General features: G+C 45.2%; 1 protein-coding gene across 12 annotated transcripts in view; it reads right to left on the bottom strand.

Annotated features, from left to right (window-relative positions):
• The window catches only part of MAP4K4 (mitogen-activated protein kinase kinase kinase kinase 4), a 528,397-nt gene that overhangs the window by 38,673 nt on the left and 468,652 nt on the right, over positions 1-21,072 (bottom strand). For 8 of the 12 annotated variants that reach the window (XM_085622755.1, XM_085622753.1, XM_085622748.1 and 5 more), the window contains 2 exons: positions 18,041-18,265; positions 13,263-13,406 (listed from right to left, as the gene is read on the bottom strand). In XM_085622755.1, the coding sequence (XP_085478881.1) occupies positions 13,263-13,406; positions 18,041-18,265 (369 nt within the window). The remainder of the gene's footprint in view (positions 1-13,262; positions 13,407-18,040; positions 18,266-21,072) is intronic. The other 4 variants (XM_085622754.1, XM_085622752.1, XM_085622751.1 and 1 more) reach the window with 1 other exon arrangement.

A 21,072-nucleotide genomic window follows, 5' to 3' on the forward strand; every position in this document is an offset into this window, starting at 1 on the left:
CAGTGGTGGGACACGGGCAGCAGTGGAGGCGCAAAAGGCAAGGGACAAAACCAGTCTTCAGACAGATAAGACCGCCTTTTCATAAACAGTCATCTGCACTCTGTCCCTTTAAAGAGCACATGCTCGCCAGTGCATTTCAGCATGAATTAGGAGCAAGTTTTCACAAATGCAACCCCAAATATAATTTACCCAAATGTTCTCACTGCCGAACATCTGTCATTAAAGCATGCCAAATAAAACCTAAAAAACACAGCGATAGACGAGTTTAGAGCGGTGATTCCGTAAAGATTGTGACTCAGACAAATCATGCTCCTTTGAAGGCTTCATTATTTTAAATGTTATTTTTACCTACGAAGATGCAATGTAAAAATAACAATTAAAAAATGAAACATTCAAAGCTCAAAGATTCCAGTAGTTTCTAAAACAGAAAAAGGACACGATTTGTCAGAGCCACATTGTGTGAATAGTGTATGAATTGGAAGAGGTGAAACCCATCACCCGTCTACAGCCAATAGTGATTTCCTGATGCGGTTTTCTATTGTCGCAGCGCCATGGAAATTACCGGTTAGTTCACGTTCAATGAGCATCACGCATGACCATATGACTGGTTTCAAAGAACATGATGAAAATTAAATGAGGTGAAAATAAAAGCTGTGTTAGCTACAAAGAATAGTCCTTACCCACTTCCGTCTACACCCGGTACTTTCAAATTGTCCTCCGTTAATACGCCATTAAAGGCAGCAAACCCACGTTTGTATAAAATGTCCATGTGATGACATACATGAGCGTGATGTAACTAAAAAGGGAACTAATTCTCTGTGATTGTAGTTATACCATATATATTCCTCCGTGTTTTGAAAGGGTCTGTATAGTATCAGAGTCAACAAGGGGCAGTATGTAGTGGCACATGGTGGGATCATTAGTGCTCTGGAGCAACAGAAAAGAGGGACTGAGGGAGGGCCACGGGAGGTGGTGTGAAGACCAGCGAAACCGGGGATGAAGTGCTAAAACTAAGAGGGGCCCAAGTTCCACAAGATTTATAGCCCGGTTTACAGAAACTGCAGTCTGAGCATCCCGTGTCTCTTAAATAAAGGGAAACGCAAGATGCAATAAAATACAGCAGAAGCTGAACACACATCCAGCATTGTAACAGGAGCAGAGCAGAGAAAATACACAAGAATGAAAGGGAAACCAGCACAGTGTTCGTGAAACAGGCGCAGAGCTGAATGTCCACAATTACTAAAACGAACAACGCAGCAGGAGCCAAGGTGGGGGAGGCAGCAGTAAAAAAGGCAGCAGTAACACAACTGTGGCATTAAGTGGAGTTGGGAGGAAGAATGGTATATTTGAATGTAGGCAGCTAGGGCTATGAAGCTAAACACAGAAACAGTAACAGAGCAGCAAACTAATAAACAAATAGTCCCCCAGGGAACATATAAAGAGCCATGTCGGAATGAGACAGTACCAAGTCCCTGCTCGGTGGGAGAAACGGAAGAGAGAAAGGCGGGACAAAGAGGCAGGACTGGCCACTAGCAAGCACTGATTTTTAAAGGACACAGACAAATGAAAAGCAATATCAAGAAAGGGGATGTACTCGATGCCCACAGACTAATTACAGCAGGTCTCGAAGACACAGCTGCGCTGTCTAGCTCGACCTTAAAGAAAGAAAACAAAGTACTTTCCGACTCCAACCACTAGATGGCGGAATATGCACAGTATGTGAATCTAACAGACGTCTATGCTGCAAAACAAAATAGAAGTTTCATTCGGTAAGGAGTCGGTGGTCAGGAAAAATGCTTAGCATGAGAATAAATCAAAGGCAAGAAAATAGTTGGTCTTGGAAGGCAGGTTAATGAATGTATTATTAAAAAAAGAATAATGGTTCAGAAGGATACTTAAATGAATAAAAACAAATCAGGAATGGTAAAGAAAATGAATCTAAATGAGGAAAGAGTGCTGAATAAAATGTAGAGTCACTGAACAATGGAGAAGGTTCATAATAAAGGAGAAAATCAAATATGGTTTAAAAAAGGGTTTACAGATTTTTTTAAAAAAAACACACAAATGTATGTCATAGTCAACAGAAAGTGCCTGAATCATTTCAGTGGTACCCTGAATATTAAAATGAAAATATGGACGTTAGCTTCAGCTAACTCTGGACCCGGTATATAGTCTTGATGAAGCCAACAGTGTTTGCTGTGGTTTCATTTCTTTAAAAAAAATGGAGTGTAATATTTAACTGCGAGGTTGGTAATGACCTCAGGAAAAAGTACCTCATGCCTTAAGTGTGAGGTGGAAATAATATATGCAAACCATCAGCCATTCTTTTGCTAGGTCACGGGTGTATGATCATTTTAGATATGGGTTTGTTTGTTTTCAATTGAGGAAAAGCACAATTTTAAAAGACTGCCCGATGAAGCGGGCACCCATGACTTCTGGTTAGGCTGGAGATTGAGTTTGTTGTCTGGCACAATATGCAGTATAGGGCAGAGGGCAACACTACCTATAGGCTGCTTGCAGATAATATTTTTGTAGAGTTCCCAGACTATGCAACAGGACCAGGTTGGTAGCTTCCAAAAGTATGAAGGTACACAGAGCTCAGTCTTTCACGTAAAAGTCAGCAAAACTTTGAAAAGATACTCCCTATGATGTGCAAAACAACAGGGATTATGTGCCGTTTAGGGGAAGTCGCTTAAGACGGTAGTGATCCAGGGAGTAATCGGATAGATCAATGTCATATAGTCTTTACATCAAGTCCTTAATGACAAGGTCAACATGTTAAACAGGCTAATAGGATAGTCAGTGGGAGGAAACAATACCAGACGTCCGCTTTCTTTCACTTCAATGGCACTTACAAGTTTTGGACTGCTCTTCCAAAATGTGCAAAACATTTAACAGAGCCACTCAGCGGGTGGACATGACGAAGAAAGGATGAAGACCAATGCAATATGTAGAACCACCAACCGGCTATTCAATTCCATTCGGAAAGACAGTAGTATAAATCTAATGGGCAAAAAACAATCTCCAGAGAAGCAGCAGCTCAGCATTGCAATGAACCTGTAACGACTAAGTACTGACAACCCTAACAGCGTCTAAGAACCAATGGTTCTTGATTTACACAAAGGTTGGTGTCACAACACGTCCTCCGCCATTTCCATGGTTATGTAGCACTTTCAGCATATACTCAATATGGTTGTGGGACTCATTTATCAGATTGAAGGTGCTCTGTGGAAATTGCATTTGGTACCTGTTCAGTTATAAACCATACTGAAGGATAGTCGGCTAGCGGGGAATTGACTACATTATTCTTCAGCAACGGTTCGTAGTGGGTAATGAGCAGTTGGCTCCAGTCACGGATCAATATAGTGCACGGTTTCTAAGGATGTGAGCATGTGCCTTAGGCCTTTGTCATTTCAGAAGACTTAGGTGCTCTCGATTCAGGGACTGTCATCTGATGGGGGAAAAAGCTATGGTGGGTTAGTGGAAAAAGCAGTCGAAGCTATCCCTCGAGCATCACTGCTAGGTCTAGTGGGGTTTGCTGATTTTGACAAACACGTGGCAACAGACACCCTTCCACACTTGCTTAGATTGCCACATCTATAAAAAAAAATATCAAGCAAGTTAGGCTTTGGGGCTTAGTGCGTAAAACTGGGAGACCTTACATCTCCACCCATCTCTGCACAAAAAAATGTAGTCAGCAGCCCTCATTTCTAGGTTAATCCTTTGCCCAAAACAGGAAGCAAGATGATGAATCCCAGGAAATTGTAAGCAGATTGCTGCATCATTTTTCAGCCAGTTTTGTCTGTAAGAAAGTTAGTGAGCATAAAATGGCGCCCAGTCAGGGTACCGTAGTTTCTACAGCTTATCCAGCTGCTCCGAACCAAGCCAGACCTTTCTGGTAGCGCTGTTTGCGTTTACCATGGTAAGACCCTGGCTGTCTCAAGTTGACCTAAAGTGTACCACAGCTCTGGCACAGCCATCCATTTAAGGGCACAACATGTTAACTTGCTTTCTTCGTCCGTCTAAAATAATGGTGAAATCGGAAGAGAATTTTGGCTAAATAAAGCGCTGTTCACAATAGACCAACTGCAGTGTAAGCCAGTCTAAAACCAGACTCCTTTTGCCGAGCGATGGATCGCCTTGCCACTGATAGATGTAGGAAATTGACAAACAGCCTGGAAAGGTAAAGGCAGCAGAGGTGCTATGCTATCTCTTTACTTCCAGCAATGTTTTCAAATGTTCACAGATTTACCACTAGAGGGCACTAGACTCAAGCAAATGGAGCCCCAAAAAGACGCATCCTGCTAGAGGACCCACATGCATATTTTCTCTTACCGCACTGCCAGCTTATTGTCAAGAAATGGCTGTATCACATCTTCCGCTTGAACAGATTTGCACAGCACAGTCCAGGGTTTGTGTTGTAAACAGCAAGAGGGTGTAAAATAAGTTTTGGGTGCAAACCCACAAAGATGTTTTAAGTTTAGACCACATTCAAAATGTGTGGATTGTATGATGTCAGCTGAGACTAGGTACCTAGGCAATATGGAGGCGGAAGAACGCAAAGACCCCAACAACATGGAGACAGGAGTGTGGGAAATATTAAATGACCCTTTACACTACACAGTACCTCATTTGTTATCAGTAGTTTTCCAAGGCCTCTGAGTGCGGCGGAAGATGTGGGTGTGTGAGGGACTCACCCTGTGGAAATTTAGCTCGCAAACTGAACATTATCTGCGCCATCTTGCCCCCCCCCCCCCCAGCACCACGCGCAGCGAATGCACAGCCGCCATTTTAGGCACCCCACTCTCTCCCCGCTCACTCTCGACCGCCAGCGCTTTCCCCTGGCGCTGCAAGCATCCCCCGCGCGCCGGCCACCCCCGCTCTCTCATACAGGCCATAAACCCTCTCCTTCTGCGCGACCCTGCTACGGAACCACTTCCAACCGACAACCCATACATGGTCATGCCTCTCCTTTGATAACCCCCTTCCTCTGCGCCCCATTGTCTGAACTGGTCCCAGGCCATCACCTAGCCCTGCGGATGCAGTTTACTGCCCCTACTGTAAGGGAAACACCCCACATCAAAGGGATTACAGTAGATCAAAGCCCCTACCCCCTGAGACCCGGCCAGTTGCACACACCCCCGGGAATTAGCGGAATTCCCTGCTGCGCGATAGCCATCTCCCACTGCGGGTAGGGTGGGAACTTCTACTGTATCTATGTGTGGGATCGGATCTGAGCCGGGGCTTCAGGGGATGTTCTTTCAGGCATCAAGGGAATCTCAAGAATGTACTATGTGTAATAAAGCAATAAACCAGTGTATAAGAGACCAGGTCTCAGAGATGCAGTTAGAGCACCTCGTGACGATACCTTGCTGTCTGATCTGATGTGTTCTGCTCCGACGGAATAAAACTTTGTTTCCTGCCTTCCAGTCTCCGGCGCCTGCCTCTTTTATTGGTAAATCATCGAGTGGTATGAGAGGCGATTACCGCCGGGCAAATACTTGAAAGATTATCGACTGAAACTGCCGCTACCATTTAACAATTGGCGCCCAACGTGGGGCCCATCAGCGACACGTGGATCCAGTGGGAGAGGTCCCGACGACAGAGTGAACGACTGCAACGATCGGGAGAGCTCCTGCCCAATAGACCCTCGTCTGGCAGCCGATCATCCGAACTTCACTGGTTCCGAGCAGACCTCTCTCGAGTGATCTACGGTCCTGACTGGGAACCATCAGGAGTGCCGCGGCAAATACGGAGAATAGAGGACGATCGGGCGCTGGAGGCGGAAGACGAGAAACTGTCCACGCGGTCTGGGTAAGGTCGTGAAATACGACAAAAGTGCGAAATAATTGATTGATTGTTTGAAATACTAGTATTGCTCATTGATTGTGCTCATTGATTGTTCTCTTTGAGATATTCGCTGTCTACAAACGGGGAGGAGTAGAAATACTCTCTCTCTCTCCCTTTGCAGATGGTGAAGGGTAGGTAACGCAGACTTTTGTCCCCGTTGAAACCCGTCGTGCCTATCTTTATCTCCCCATTGATTGATTGATTGATTGTCCGAACACTAGTTGTTCGATATTGGTTCTTTGGAGGTATTCTCTGCTTACAAATAACGAAGAATAGAGATATTCTGTCTAGTCTTTGCAAGCAGTGAAAAGATAGGTAGTGCTGACTTTTGTCCCCGTTGAAACCCGTCATGCCTATCTTCTCCCCACTGATTGGTAGTTGGTTCTGCCCGGACCGCTTATTAGAGGTGAACCATCCGGCTCCACTGGAGGGCACCCCTAATAAGGACATGTTCACTAAATATGGACTAGTCGCCGTAGCTTATAGCAAGCTGTGGCATAAATATACCAAGAAGGACCCCGAAAAGTCAGTGGCCACTGATGGGATCCTTCGACGACCACAAGATAGAAGCGCTAGAAGTAGCTCTGCGTAGCAATAAGACGATGCCTACTATGCTTGACAGTATTGGCATGTGGCGCAAAGAAGCAACGCAACGGAAAAAGAGGGAAGAAGTAAAAGCAGAAAAGGAATTACGAAAGGCAGCTCACCTTGCCGCTAAAAAGTTAGAAGAAGACATAAAGGAGAGAAGGGAAACTAAACTAAGACAGGAGCCCGAAACCTCAGGCCAGTACGCTGTTAGGACCCCTTCTTTGCTCTACCCTGAGTTGTCCTCCAAGCAGCGAACGAATGACGAATTACTGTTAGGTCCCCCGATCATTTACATGCCCCCTCCGTATGCACCCTCCCAATCAGTAGTGCAACACCCACAACCCCGGAACACGAGCGAAAGCAGTACAGGGGCCTCGGCCCTCACGGCCTCCGCGCCGGCTGAGCCTCTTGTACTGAACCCAATGTCGACTACAACGCTAGATGACCATGAGAGGGGAAAGAAAGAGTCCACCAGAATGAATCGATTAACTAAGGATGAACGAACAGGAATCGACAAGATAGTAAAGGCACTGGTAGGATCCTTTTTGACCTTACAAAAACTAAAATAACGCTAGGAGTTAGCCCTTTGTGGGACATATGAAACCAAGGGAAGGAGTCAAGCTCACGGTCGAGACGACCACGAGGTAGCCCGACTCCATTACTCTCGCTACCTAAACATGTCTGCCCTACTGCCCACCCCGCCCAATAAGCATGACAAAATCCCGCACAAACGGAAGCCTGCTGACACCCACCATCGACGTCACCGAACTAGGGCTAGATCGCGCACAATTGGGCTATGTTCTTTTTCCGATTGCACAGTCACCTCCTTGTGCTCGTCATCAGACTACAAATATGTACAAACACTCCAACGAAGTAATGTAGTTATAACATTTTAATAACTTATAGGATAGAACAAACACACCAACAGGGTAAACAGGTTAAAACACGTTTTAAAACAACTATTTACATGACAGTCTGCTGCAACCTCCATCCCAAAGCCGTAACGTCCACGTGACACCGTCCTCGCCTCTCCTTCCTCGAAATTGCAACATTGGCCTGTTTTGGGCGGTCCCTCTTAGTTGACTTTGGGCTATAAAAGCCATGCAAAAATCCATTGACATCAGTGGCGAGCGATTGTGCGAATAGGCCGGAGGCTATACGAAGCGCCGAAGTTCTGGCAGCACCAAGGCGGAGCCCGCCGCGCTGTGCGGACCTTCCCGTTTTCTTTCTTCTTTCTTCAATTATGGCTGCTGCCCTGGCGGGGGGAGGCGACGCGGACGGACCTCCCCCACCTCCCCAGGTGGAGGCTTGCCAGGCACCCCAACAGCCTTTGACTCGCCGGCCAGCTAAGCTGCACCCCAACCGTCTTTAACTCTCCGGCCAGCTAAGCTGCACCCAACCGTCTTTCACTCACCGGCCAACTAAGCTGCACCCAGCCATCTTTTTCATCGGCCTGCTGAATTTCACCCTGACACGCTGTACGGGTCTTCCCAGTCACTTCTTCCTTCAATAACGGAGGGTGCCCTGGCGGGGGGAGGCGACGCGGACGGACCTCCCCCACCTCCCCAGGTGGAGGCTCGCCAGCAGATGAGGGCACCCCAAACCACACCTTTCACACGTCGGCCAACTGAGTTGCGCCCTGCCACTTCATTCGCCGTTCGGCTGAGCCGGCACCCCTGCACGCGGCCGCCAGGCAACAACCCAAGCACCGGGTTCACCAGGACTGCCGCTAGCGCCCGACGTGAGGAGTGGGCCCCCGCAGCAAGGTAATCGGGGACCCACCCCGGTGGTGATACCATCCAAACTGCTGTCGTCACTGCTACTGGAATAACCCCGGTGGCAGCACCACCCGAACTGCTGCTGTTACTGCTGCTGGCTCCTCTCCGGTGACTGTACCGAAGAGCTGCTGCTACTGCTGCCCTTGAACTCCGGCGGTCGACCCCTCCGGTTCCAGGCCTGGCCCACCGTGAGACAATTCTGGACTCGAAAGCTTGTTTGCTAGGGCATGGGCCCCACCCTTGACAGAACGCTCCCCTCAGCCTTGCAGAATTGGTTGGAGTCATTTGACGTTCGACTCCTGCGGACTTCCGGTAAGGACAAAACCACCACCATTGCTCTTTTTGCCCCCGGGCGGCAGCCACCTTGCCTCCGCTTGATACAGTGAGACAGTAAAGCGTCGGCGGAAGAACCCGCCTGCTGCCCCGCCCTAAGAACAAACCGTGGCATTGCTACAAGGTTGCAGTGACGCAAGGTTGACGCTAACGAAAGTTCTCGAACTACCGAAAGGGATTCTGGTTCAACTGCTAATTCATGGAAAGACTTAGACTGTGCACTAGCCCGACCCCGCCCTAAGATGGCGCTGATGTAGGAGTGGCCTACAACTCCTTGTGGCGTTCCAGTCACGTGACATTCGTGTTAAAAAGAGATATATATACATGTATGCGATGCTTCCACACATGGCGGTGGGGGAGAGGGGGGAACCGATTTTTATGTTAATCCAGTGTTGCTCATGTTGCTCGACGCCTCTCACACCGTGGCCGGTCTATGGCGGCTGTAGGCCCGTATTTCCATACTGACATTGTTTTAAATAAAGGGCTTCTTAAAAAGGAATTACGAACTCAGTGTCATGACTAATCATCTAGGTTGTTGAAGGTTTTTCTTTTGAATAAATGACCGTTACTCCTAAGCGAAAGCATACGGATAATACAGACACAATTTGCCTAAAAATCTTTTTGTTTAACGGAATTTGTACCCATCACGCCTGCCCTTTTTCCAAGAATTGTCAAATCAATAATGAACTATAACTTAAGGTATATGTCGCATGCAAGGTATGGTATCCTGCACCATAATACACGACCAATTGAGAAATACATGCACGACCAGGGAACGCGAATTTAGGAGATGAATGAACTAGAGCATCTTTGCCTCAAACTAAAGAATAATGGGTCCGTGGTATTACCCAACCCTGCGGCTAGCCTGGTACATGGTAGGTAGAACCTTTCGTGTCTGCGCGCGCTGGGGTATTTTGAATACTGCACCTCCCCTCCCCTCTTATTTCCCCTCTATAGGTCACGACGAAGTTCCGACTGAAGAGTGGAGTGGACATGGACCGCACCAAGTTCAATATCAGGGAAAACATAGACAAACGTTGTGAGATAGTGTGTAAAATTACAGACCACCATTGAGAACATGAAAAACTGTATGATATGATTGTGCGTGTGTACTACGATTATACGATATGAATGTGTATGCATTTCATGTTCGGATCACTTGAAGAGAGCGTCATTGTATGATTGAAGTGTGCGTCCACCGATCAAAGGGAGGAGAATAAAGGGTCAGACAACCCATAAGATGAACTACAAAATACTGAAGGTACGCAGCATGCATAGGAATAGAGGACAGGAAAGTAGAGGTCCCCGTGCTCGACGCATATCTATCTATCTATCTATCTATCTATCTCTCTCTCTCTCTCTCTCTCTCTCTCTCTCTCTCTCTCTCTCTCTCTCTCTCTCTCTCTCTCTCTCTCTCTCTCTCTCTCTCTCTCTCTCTTCTCTCTCTTCTCTCTCTTCTCTCTCTCTCTCACTCTCACACACTCTCTCTCTCTCTCACACACTCTCTCTCTCTCTCACACTCTCTCTCTCTCACACTCTCTCTCTCTCTCTCTCTCTCACACTCTCTCTCTCTCACACACTCTCTCGCAAAAGGCTCTTTCTTGCCCTCTTTCTTCTTGAATAAATTAACGACATACACCTCTTTGGTAAGTGTATAATTGGCCTGAACACAGTGGTGTTCGAACAAATTGATAGAAACAAAAACGACCATACTTTACCACGTTACTACCTCTCCTTTTTACAAACATTAAGCCTAATCGGCTGAGAAGGAAAGGACAGGTAAGACGACTGATGTCTCCCAATCTGACCCACAACACGGGGACTATATGCCAGTGGTTTTTGTTCTTAAGGGACACCATCTCCACCACCCAGAATTACCCCTGACCAATTGGCCCGGAGTAGAATGTCTAAAGCACCCTGTTCTCCCAAAGATAACTCCAGCCCTATACTAGCCGTCTCAGAGTATCCCGAACGAAACAGCTGATGGCCCCTGTTTTAAACTGATAAAGGGTCACCTACTGTATGAAAAGGATACTCGTGAACGCATGACCATAGCACCTCGCACTTACGGGTATTACCAAACCTTGCATTATAGGGCGCAGAAACTGACACCTAGAAGGCCAGACGATGGACAGGGACACCCACAGAACCCTGCACCACAGCAGTAATTAATAGATTAGTAACACGCACATTAACATCAGAGTTAATAGACACCAATCATATAGTAACAGATAAGAGCATTTCCGCAACTACTCAGTGGTTGGGAGAGAGAATGAAGTATGTAAATGTCTTCCCTGCCAAGATCTCTAAGACTTTCGTTTCTTATAACCTATTCAAGGATAACCTGCAGCCATCGGAAGAGAGGGGTCGGATGTGACGCACAGTCTGGCTGCGGATCATAAAACATCTATGACATCGACCAAGGGGGAAGCGACGAAGCAACAAGAGTGTGAGACGAGGCACCATTATCAGAACGATGAGCGCGAAGGGCTACATCGAGGCCCCTGCTCACTGACCAGCATGCCTGAAGTCTTAACCCGTCGGGCCCGATTGATGGGCCCAGTGCTGAAAAGATTCTGCTCTCCTTGGTCCGCATTTTTGATCTGATCCCATGCCACCCCATTCTCTCTTCCTCTTTCATTTGGACTATGACTTTGACCTACTACCGAGGAACAAAAGGCCGGCACCCTGTCTCAAAAGTACCTGTGGTGAACTGTGTTAAGGAACAGGACTGTGATCAAAGAACAGTGAGTGGTCACACCCTGCCACGTGAAGAAATCGGATTTGAGCTGGACCTTAGTTCCACCGCCGGTGCTCAACAGTGCCAACGAAAGAAGAACAACAATGAGAGCTTACCAGTGATAGCTCTTTATAAACAAGGACACTGGAAAGAAGAACCCATGTCAAAGTTGAAAATCCTCTCCCAACCACCTTATTATATTAACTATCTTCTTATCAAGTTTTCATGATGTTGCATCAATCACTTCCGACTGTACACTGAGAAGTTAAGAAAATGTAACTTTGTATAGTAACATTCATACAACACCAGCCATGTACACAACTATACTGCAACTTTGAATGTACTTCCTCCTCGCCTGCTTCATCAAACTGTATGAGACAATGTACAAATGTGTCAGATTACTCCTGCCTACCCTAAAGACTCTGTATCTTTAAATGTGTGACGAACATTGACGATACTGTAACTGAAAGGCTAACAAAGGCGAATATTGGCCGGACAAGCTGGCGAGATATGTTAAAAGGGAGGACTGTGGAAATTTAGCTCGCAAACTGAACATTATCTGCGCCATCTTGCCCCCCCCCCCCAGCACCACGCGCAGCGAATGCACAGCCGCCATTTTAGGCACCCCACTCTCTCCCCGCTCACTCTCGACCGCCAGCGCTTTCCCCTGGCGCTGCAAGCATCCCCCGCGCGCCGGCCACCCCCGCTCTCTCATACAGGCCATAAACCCTCTCCTTCTGCGCGACCCTGCTACGGAACCACTTCCAACCGACAACCCATACATGGTCATGCCTCTCCTTTGATAACCCCCTTCCTCTGCGCCCCATTGTCTGAACTGGTCCCAGGCCATCACCTAGCCCTGCGGATGCAGTTTACTGCCCCTACTGTAAGGGAAACACCCCACATCAAAGGGATTACAGTAGATCAAAGCCCCTACCCCCTGAGACCCGGCCAGTTGCACACACCCCCGGGAATTAGCGGAATTCCCTGCTGCGCGATAGCCATCTCCCACTGCGGGTAGGGTGGGAACTTCTAGGGTGGGAACTTCTACTGTATCTATGTGTGGGATCGGATCTGAGCCGGGGCTTCAGGGGATGTTCTTTCAGGCATCAAGGGAATCTCAAGAATTTACTATGTGTAATAAAGCAATAAACCAGTGTATAAGAGACCAGGTCTCAGAGATGCAGTTAGAGCACCTCGTGACGATACCTTGCTGTCTGATCTGATGTGTTCTGCTCCGACGGAATAAAACTTTGTTTCCTGCCTTCCAGTCTCCGGCGCCTGCCTCTTTTATTGGTAAATCATCGAGTGGTATGAGAGGCGATTACCGCCGGGCAAATACTTGAAAGATTATCGACTGAAACTGCCGCTACCATTTAACAACCCCACCAGAACAGTGATGAACGTCTGCTCTCAAGACACGAGTGAGAACAGCGCCACTCTGGATGTCTGAGACAGGGGTTCGACCTGCCCCCACACACCAGGATCCGCCACAGCGTGATTTACTTCGAATTATAATTCTTAAGATTATTTACCAATCAAAGCATTGGCCAGAAGAGTTATCTTGAGAAACTGCAAACAGAAAAGAACGTGTTTGAGGAAGGAATGAGTCCTGAACACTCATCTCTGCATAGGATAAATCGATATGAGATTGGGGAATGCATAAGACACTTTTGTTCAAGCTCTGCTAGAGGGTTGAGCATGCTCAAGGTTTTCATATAACTCAGGCTCTAAGGAGTTATTTAAAAAAGATGTATTTTAGACCGAGGAATAAGAACCATATATTTAACATTTTACTAGCCACAACACAATTGATCCTTATTTCTTGGCTCAATCGGTCTCTTGCGGGAGACTGCAATACTGATTCTACTTATGATCCACAGAAAAGTTACAAAAGTCTACAGAATCTTCACCTGGCAGAGACCCTGCCGCAATGCAAGAAGTGTTTACAGGTGTTCAAACTGATGCCTTACCTGATATTGTTACCAAGATATTGAGGCCTTCAAGTACATCCATTTGTTGAAATCGTCTCCGATTTATGAGGGGGTAAACCTTCCCCTGGCCACTCCTGTCCAGCAGCATCAGGCCACTTTCGGTTCCAACCAACAAATTGACGCCTGCACCAAGGAAAAAACAGAGCACAGGCATTTGAAAGTCAGGATGGAAGGAAGTGCGACTGATCCGTCACATAACATGGCAAATATTTTTCAGTGCACAGTAATTTTAGCCCAACTAAGTTGAATGGACGGCATGGCAACTAAAACAAGCACTGGCAAAACCCGTAGGTCTCTCCTTTGAGACCCATTGGCCTGATGCTTTGTAACATGTTTGATAAACAGGAACGCGGGGGGAGGGGGGCATACACAGCCCGCTGCATCGTTCTATAGGTGTGCTCATGCTTGAAAAATGACAAGGATTTTTTTGGTTTTGTTTACCGATCCCTCATAGATTGGTAACGGAAAAATAGGTAACAGGAGTGGGTGGGAGGAAAGAACGTGGGAGAGGGGAAAATCACACAGGTTGGGGAAGTAACCTAGAGAGCGGAATCACAGAGGGTGGGGGAACCACATGAAGGGGGGGAGGAAGCAACAAAACGGTGTGCAGGGATGGAAGGAACAAGGAGTGCACAATGAACGGGGGAGCAAAATGGAGGGAACAGAGAGCGAAGTAAACAGTCAAAGCAACGTGGGGGATGGAAGCGACCGAACAAAAGTGTGCAATGTGTAGTTAAAGCCCACAGAAGAGCAGCTTGAAGGGAAAACATGTATGAAAAGAAGAAAGCATATGTAAGAGCAGCTGAAAGGACAAAGTTGTGGGAAATGTAATTTTGATAAGGTTATGAAAATGTTCTGAAAATAAATGTGCTGGGAGAAGTGGGAAAATACAGCGAAGGAGACAAATGCATGCATTCTCAGAGTGCTTTTAGAAAAAGAAAAAACGCTCCAGAAAAGTTGTGGAATGATAAAAAAGGATCCAATCAGAGAGATGGTAAACAGGCTATGCTCAATAGCAGGGCTAAAGACCAGATACACGCTTAAAAAAATATAAAAACATCTAACAAAGCAAGGAAATAAGAGACAAAAGAAAAAGCCAATAGAAAGCAATGAGTGGGGATGCTTCCAATTTAGCTATTGAGATATCCCCAATAAGTCTTTTGCGAACAGACAACTGTGGTGTCAGGCTTCGAGCTAACCGTTCCATTACCAATCTTACCAATAAAATATAAAACTTATTGGAGTAAGCAGGACATTTGGGAACAGGAATTAATGATTGTCTTGGCTCTTTTGCACCCAACTGCTAAAGGATGCAATAATATAAAAACAAAATCTTTCCAATGAGTATTTTGTTAATCGCTGCCCATATTTTAGCAATTCAACAAAGTTTTACCTTATAGTCGACAGGTCTTGTTTCGACTCTAATAGCCATGCAAGTAAAGAAAGAACACGTTTGGATAAGCTAAGACATGGATTCAGGGCACTGGCAAGGGCACCACACTGAATCCCCCAAATCCTTTACCTCTGTAGTGGAGTAGGTCAAAAGATAACCTCTTAGGTGCTTCTGAAAGATGAATGAACAACCCTTCCCCGGGCATGTCAATACTCTAGATTACAGAAAAGTCTAGAAACTGACTGATACCAGACACCTTGCAACCTAGCTGACCCCTAGTCCATTTCAGGATACTCCAGACAGAGTAAGAGCTCCCTTATCCTAGAAACTGCAAAATTCAGATTTTCCCAAGCCCTGAAAATCCTTCACAAATAGAGCTTCAACCAAGTTCCTGGACCTCCCCACCTGAGAGGAGCGCCAAACATATTGACATTCAGAAAAGGCTCAAAGACTCGCATCTTCAGAACTTGACAGATCAGGGTCCCTTTGACTTCTGTAATGATTTAGAACCAGGATTGGCCCAACAACCACTAATGTCTGAACTGAGTATAGTTACCGAGTGGGGCCAGACAAACATCCAACAAACACTGTCAGCGATACGACTCATTTTCTTTTTTATATATTTGGATGTGACAAATTATGTTGCTCTAGGTCTTCCTAGTTACTTCCATGGTGGAACCGCTCTTCCCAAATCCTTGCGCCCCCATACTTCCGGTTCATCGAGAATCATTCATGTACGACTCGTTGAAAGCTTTGTAAAGCGATTGAATACCTTTCTTGGGACACAGGGCTAGAGAAAACAGTTAAATAAAAATAAATACTAAGAGCAGCACAATGGTTGTTAGAAGTCAATCTGCATGCATTACAGAATGTTGGTACGGAGAAATAAAAATCAATTGCTCTCCTTTAGCCTGGATGGTGGTCAAAAACCCAGTCCAGTCCCTTTTAGGAGAGCCAGAACGTTTGACGGGTAGAAAACTTTTCCGAGTTCAAATTAAGTTTTAGGCTAGAGCGTGAACAATGCTGGTATCACAATAAGTCGAAGGCCAGACCTTGACCAGATGATACTTTTTTTTTTTTTTTACCCTCACTACTGGTGATAGTTTTCTTAATCAGATGCAAGTCTGCAGCTCTTCCTGGCTACATAAACTGGATGCTGCTGAATTTGCCTGCAGTGAACAAATCTCCACCAAGTTAGGCCCTCTGACTCACACTGTGAAGGCCTTCGGACTATCGAGCAAGGAAAAATATAGCCACCATCTGTTGACACTTCATAATGAAACGGTGATTGTGAATAAACTGTGGCAAATCTATATTTGGGGGCGTCGGATATAACCATCCGCACCGCTACACCTTGGGAGGGTGCAAAGAAAGTTTGCAGCAAGGGATTTGGTACCAGGCCGTAACTGGAGACTTTAGCCAAAAAATGCCTTAATGGGATTCTGCCCTACTAACTACTGAGGCAGAGATATCTTCAAAGGGTTCACTAATAGCCAACAGACACCACTAGAACCACTGAAGACTTCATCTCAATGAATATCAGCAAAGCAACAAGCCAATTTAGAAAGCGGCATTGGAACAGGATTCAGCACAACTGTTCTATCTAGGCAGAAGTTGTATGGTCTCTTAGTTGTCCTTCCTTTCGTGGTAACATGGACAGTGAAAACATATCCAAGTCAGTCATAGGTTCATATGAGGTGGCTCTCTTAACATGGTTACGTTTGTAAAAAGCTGATTAACTCTTGCAACAGCCATGGCCCTCACTTTGAAGTTCATCACGGATTCACTTGACCTTGCTCTAGTCGTTGTACCTCCGCTGAAAAGAACTGCATCAAACAGAGGCACGGGTGCTAAAAACTACTTCCTGGCCCTGGAAGGTCCAATAGCTGAGAGTGCTCCCACCGCCGTGGTACTAACTTCTTTTCGGAGTGTTACAGAAACAGCACCAAGATGGACACTGCTCTCCGAAAGAAGCAACTTAGTAACTGGATCCAGATCTCGAATTTGTGGTGAAACAAACTTCTTCATAAATGGAGAAATAAAATTTACAACCACTACAGTCCAATGCAAGCACATCTTTGGTGAACAAGAGCTAAAGAGAAGACACTTATTGATATTGGACCCTGCAGCTTGAGTGGCACTATTTTTAGACCTGCGAAATCTCCTCAAAATCGGGAAAGAGTTGTTCCCCAAAGTTCATAGTCTACAGTAGTTGTATAAATACGCCATATAAATTAAAAAATGTTACAGATGCGGAAACATACTTTATGGCATTAAGAGTATCTATGTATAATAAAAACAATAAATTAAAAAAAAGTCTACTTAAAAATGAACCCCCAAAAAAAGGGGAACAATTCCTCACATGCAAACAACTGTGCAGCATAATTTGAGACCCACACTCCTCAAATAGGGACAAGCCCAAGTCTTTTGTTTTAGTTTTTTTAACATGGTTTTGTAGGTTCCAGTGTCATGACACCGGAGGGAAGTACTGGGAAATATAGACTCAAGAGTCTCACATGAGGGGAAAAAAAGATACTTGAAACTATTGGGATATTGTGATGTGAGCAACAGACCAGTGTCACCTGTGTGCACCAATCTTCTGCTTTGCATTTGGCTTAGGACAGCTTCATCCAGAGCAACTTAACTATTAACTATTTTTACGTGAAATGTCTGAGGTTATGCCATTACATCAAATAGCGTAAATTATACTTTGTTCAAGTATAAATTCTGTAATGGGAGAACGTGAAGAAGGTGAACGAACCATACACAAGCGGTTGTTGTTCGCGTCACATGAGATATTGAGCTACTTTTTTAGCACAAAATGCATCCTCGGGCCAAAAATGGTTGCGCTGACTCATTTTGCTCCACAAATTAGTGCAGGATACCAAATCCAGCATTTTCCGCCATGGCACATCATTTTATTCGCTATTTCACGTAATTTATGCAAAGTAAATTAAGCAAATTTCACCCAGGCCTACTTTGCATCACTTAAAACCAAAGCCGAGCAAAAGCCAAAGTCCTATTATCTGCGCCAAGGCTGCAAGATCAAAGCATCCAATACACTCCGACACAACTAAGCCTGCTGCGTACACGTTTTTTGGAAATTTCCAGAGCCATTTGATAAACACGGGCATTACATAGTTCATGCAAGTGCTTTCTTAATATCAAGCACCTGTCTGTAGCAGGAAGTTGGGACTGCTAAAATTACACAACATAGTGTAAAACCTTTAAAAGTCAATTAAACCAGGCACTGAACAACCTCATATAAGCCAAAACAAAAAAACAAAAATTATGAAGTGTAAAAAGACATCAGCTGGAGGAAGAGGGATCGTGGGCTGTAGAGAAAATGAATGAAATTACGTACCCCATAAGGCAGCACATAAGATTTCAGAATTGAATCGCTTCTTGTATTTTCGAATCTCTGGAGTATCGCTTTGTGGTCGCGTGTTTGTGGGATTAACATTGACGACAGATCCTTTCCGCGTAGGATCTTGCCTCATAGCATCAGTCCTGAGCGCGTCACTGGAAAATCCCACTAAAATAAAATTAGTATTTTTATGATTAGCTTCCAACGTGCGCATGTACGCTCCTGAAAGAGAAAAGCAACCATTTTTAGTTAGCAACAGATCTCTACTTCACGTTTGGAAAATTAGGAAAGAGGAGGGAAAAAAAGTGTACATAATATATATAAACCATTTCATAACAAAGCAAACATGATGGGGACATAGCAAAGGTTATAACCCCAAAATTGGTCTTTTGATTAACTTTACAAAAGTCATTACATCCAACCTTCCAGCGCCCGTTGAAAAAGCAGCTCAACAGACAAGACAATAGAAGAATCTAGCTCTTGAAACGATGTGACAATTGTGCCAATCCTTCACAGTTTACCAACTCCTTCGTTTTTTAGGGCAGGGATATGGGGACCTCCACGGTCCAACAAAAGAAAACCAAAAACACAGTCAGACTAGGATTTAGACTAATGTGCCATTTAGAAAACGTATGGAAATCCAATTTGCATATTTTTATGCCATTAAGGCAAACATATATTGGTGCAATAATACTGTGAGGTAGTTGTAGCGTCCTCCCCAGCCCAGGAACATGCACAATGAAAATGCCACACATGAAGCTCATAACTGAGGTCTTTTATTTACCAGCATACAACTGTACTTCTCATTATCTCCTACCCGCTAATGACCACACCTTAACACCTCCCAAAATGGTTAGGTAATTCTGCCATTGAGTCTGCCCAGACCCGCGGAGTCCTGGCGCTCATTGTCTTAAGACACTACATCTCCTAACTTGTTAAGTAAAAAGGTGCAAACAGCAGCAGCATTTTATATTTCTTGGATAAGTTGTTTAGGTGCTTGCAATTTTTGGCCAGATTGTGTGGTCTGAGGTAGTTGAAATAAACCCAGAGTGGACACCAGCGGTACAGTAGCGGACGCTTGATCTGGGCTGTCAGGTACGAAAGCCAAATCTGGGAATACAGGGGCTGATGAATGTTGAGACATTTATGTCTGAAATTAGACAAATTATTTGTGATGGATTTTCCGGGATCTTGCACTGTTACCATATGTCCTTTGCGCATCACAACTCTGAGGCTTAGCAGCACACAAACAATCTGTTTCATGCTTCTGTTTTTGTTTGACAAGAACCCAGTCTACTTCGTCAAAGACGGTTTCCCGAGTGCTCCAACGTTGATCAGCATGTCTTCATTTGATGTTTTCGAGCAGTGTCAGTGGCAAGAATTTCACCAGCTGGCTCAGTGGTCCACTGTGGTAAATTAGTTCTTACAGCTCTCCCAAAAAGCAAGGTGGCAGAACTCTCATCAGTGGTTGAGTGAGAAGTTAAACGATAGACACAGAGGGCTTGACATACGGTCTGACTCAGCTCGATTCCCTCCATCGATACACGTTGGCTCACTCTTTAGGGTGCCCATAAATCGCCCTACGAAACCATTGGCTTGGTGTTACAAGGGATTACTCTTTCGGCGCTTGACATTGAACCTAGTTTGAAACTCCATAAACTCCTTGCTATTGACCAGTGGGCCACTGTCAGATTTAAGGATATGTGGGATGCCCATGCTGCAAAGAGTTCTTCTAACAACTCAATAACCTTGTCATATGTTGTTTATGACATTTGCTCAACTAGATGGAAACAGGAATTCTCGTCCGTGATTACCTTGAGATGATGTCCATTTGCTAGGGGCCCAAAGAAATCAATGGCCACTCTTTCCCATGCACGTGTAGTAAGTTCAGACACTGTTGGTGGATGCTGGGTCACTTTTGGGGAAAGACAATTACATAGGTGCCATTCCTTTAGTTCCCTTTGAACTTGCTCGTCCAAACCCAGGAACCACACTCCATCTCTCAGGGCTCCTTTCGTGGTGACAATGCCAAAATATCTTTTGTGAGCGAGTTCAATGACTTGCTGTCAGAGACTCTGGTATGACTATCCGTGAGTCTGTCAACCACAATGCCTTCTTTAGTGACAGACCGTTCATCCTGTACATTCTTGAATATTTGAAATTCAGCATAATCTCTTAGAGGTCAAACACTTTGTCTCCATGACAGTACCGAAATATTGTCTTTAAGGGCAAGCATGTCTTTGTCGGCATTTGTAGTAGCTACGATCTGTTCAGTGGATAAGGCCGCTGGCGTGCTAGACCTTACAATGAAGTTGGTGTACTCTTCAGCTGTTTTCAATGTCGAGATGTAAGGGTACTCATGAGAAGTAATCTGCAGGGTTTTGGTTCTTCCCTGGCTTATGCACAATTGTATATTCATACCCCTTTAAACACAAACCCCACCTCTCAAAGCTTTGGGGCATCTTAGCTTTTGGGTTTTTGAATATGGTGAGCAGTGCTTGGAAGTCTGTCATAATCGTAAAATGCTTACCGTGAAGAAACACATCACAGGCCAACATTACAGGCAGACTTTCCCTTTCTAAGAATAGGCACATTCTGTGTCAGACAGACTTCGGCTAGCATACACCACAATGTGTGAGCATTTGGAAGTCCATTATGCTGAGGAAGGGTTGCTTCTAGCCCTACTGGGCTCGAATCAATAGTAATCTCAGTGTGCAATTTTGAATCAAAGTAAGCCACGTCAGTGGCATTTTCGATGCATGCTTTATCCTTTTGAAGCTTTGGTCACATTCAGAGGACCATTAGAACTGGGCATTTATTTTAGTCCGGTCTCTCAATGGGGCACTCACTGTGACAAAATCTAGAATATATATTGAACAATAGCTAGCCATACCCAAGAAAGATCGCAGCATGTTGACATATTGTGGGGGTTGGGTGGCTGAGAGTGCTTTTACTTAATCTGGGACAGGATTCATTGCCCCATCAGAGAATATGAGCCCAAAGAACTTGTTTGGTTTTGTGAAATTCAG

This window comes from Triturus cristatus, chromosome 8 (assembly GCF_964204655.1).
Source record: "Triturus cristatus chromosome 8, aTriCri1.1, whole genome shotgun sequence".
In the NCBI taxonomy this organism is placed as follows: Eukaryota; Metazoa; Chordata; class Amphibia; order Caudata; family Salamandridae; genus Triturus; species Triturus cristatus.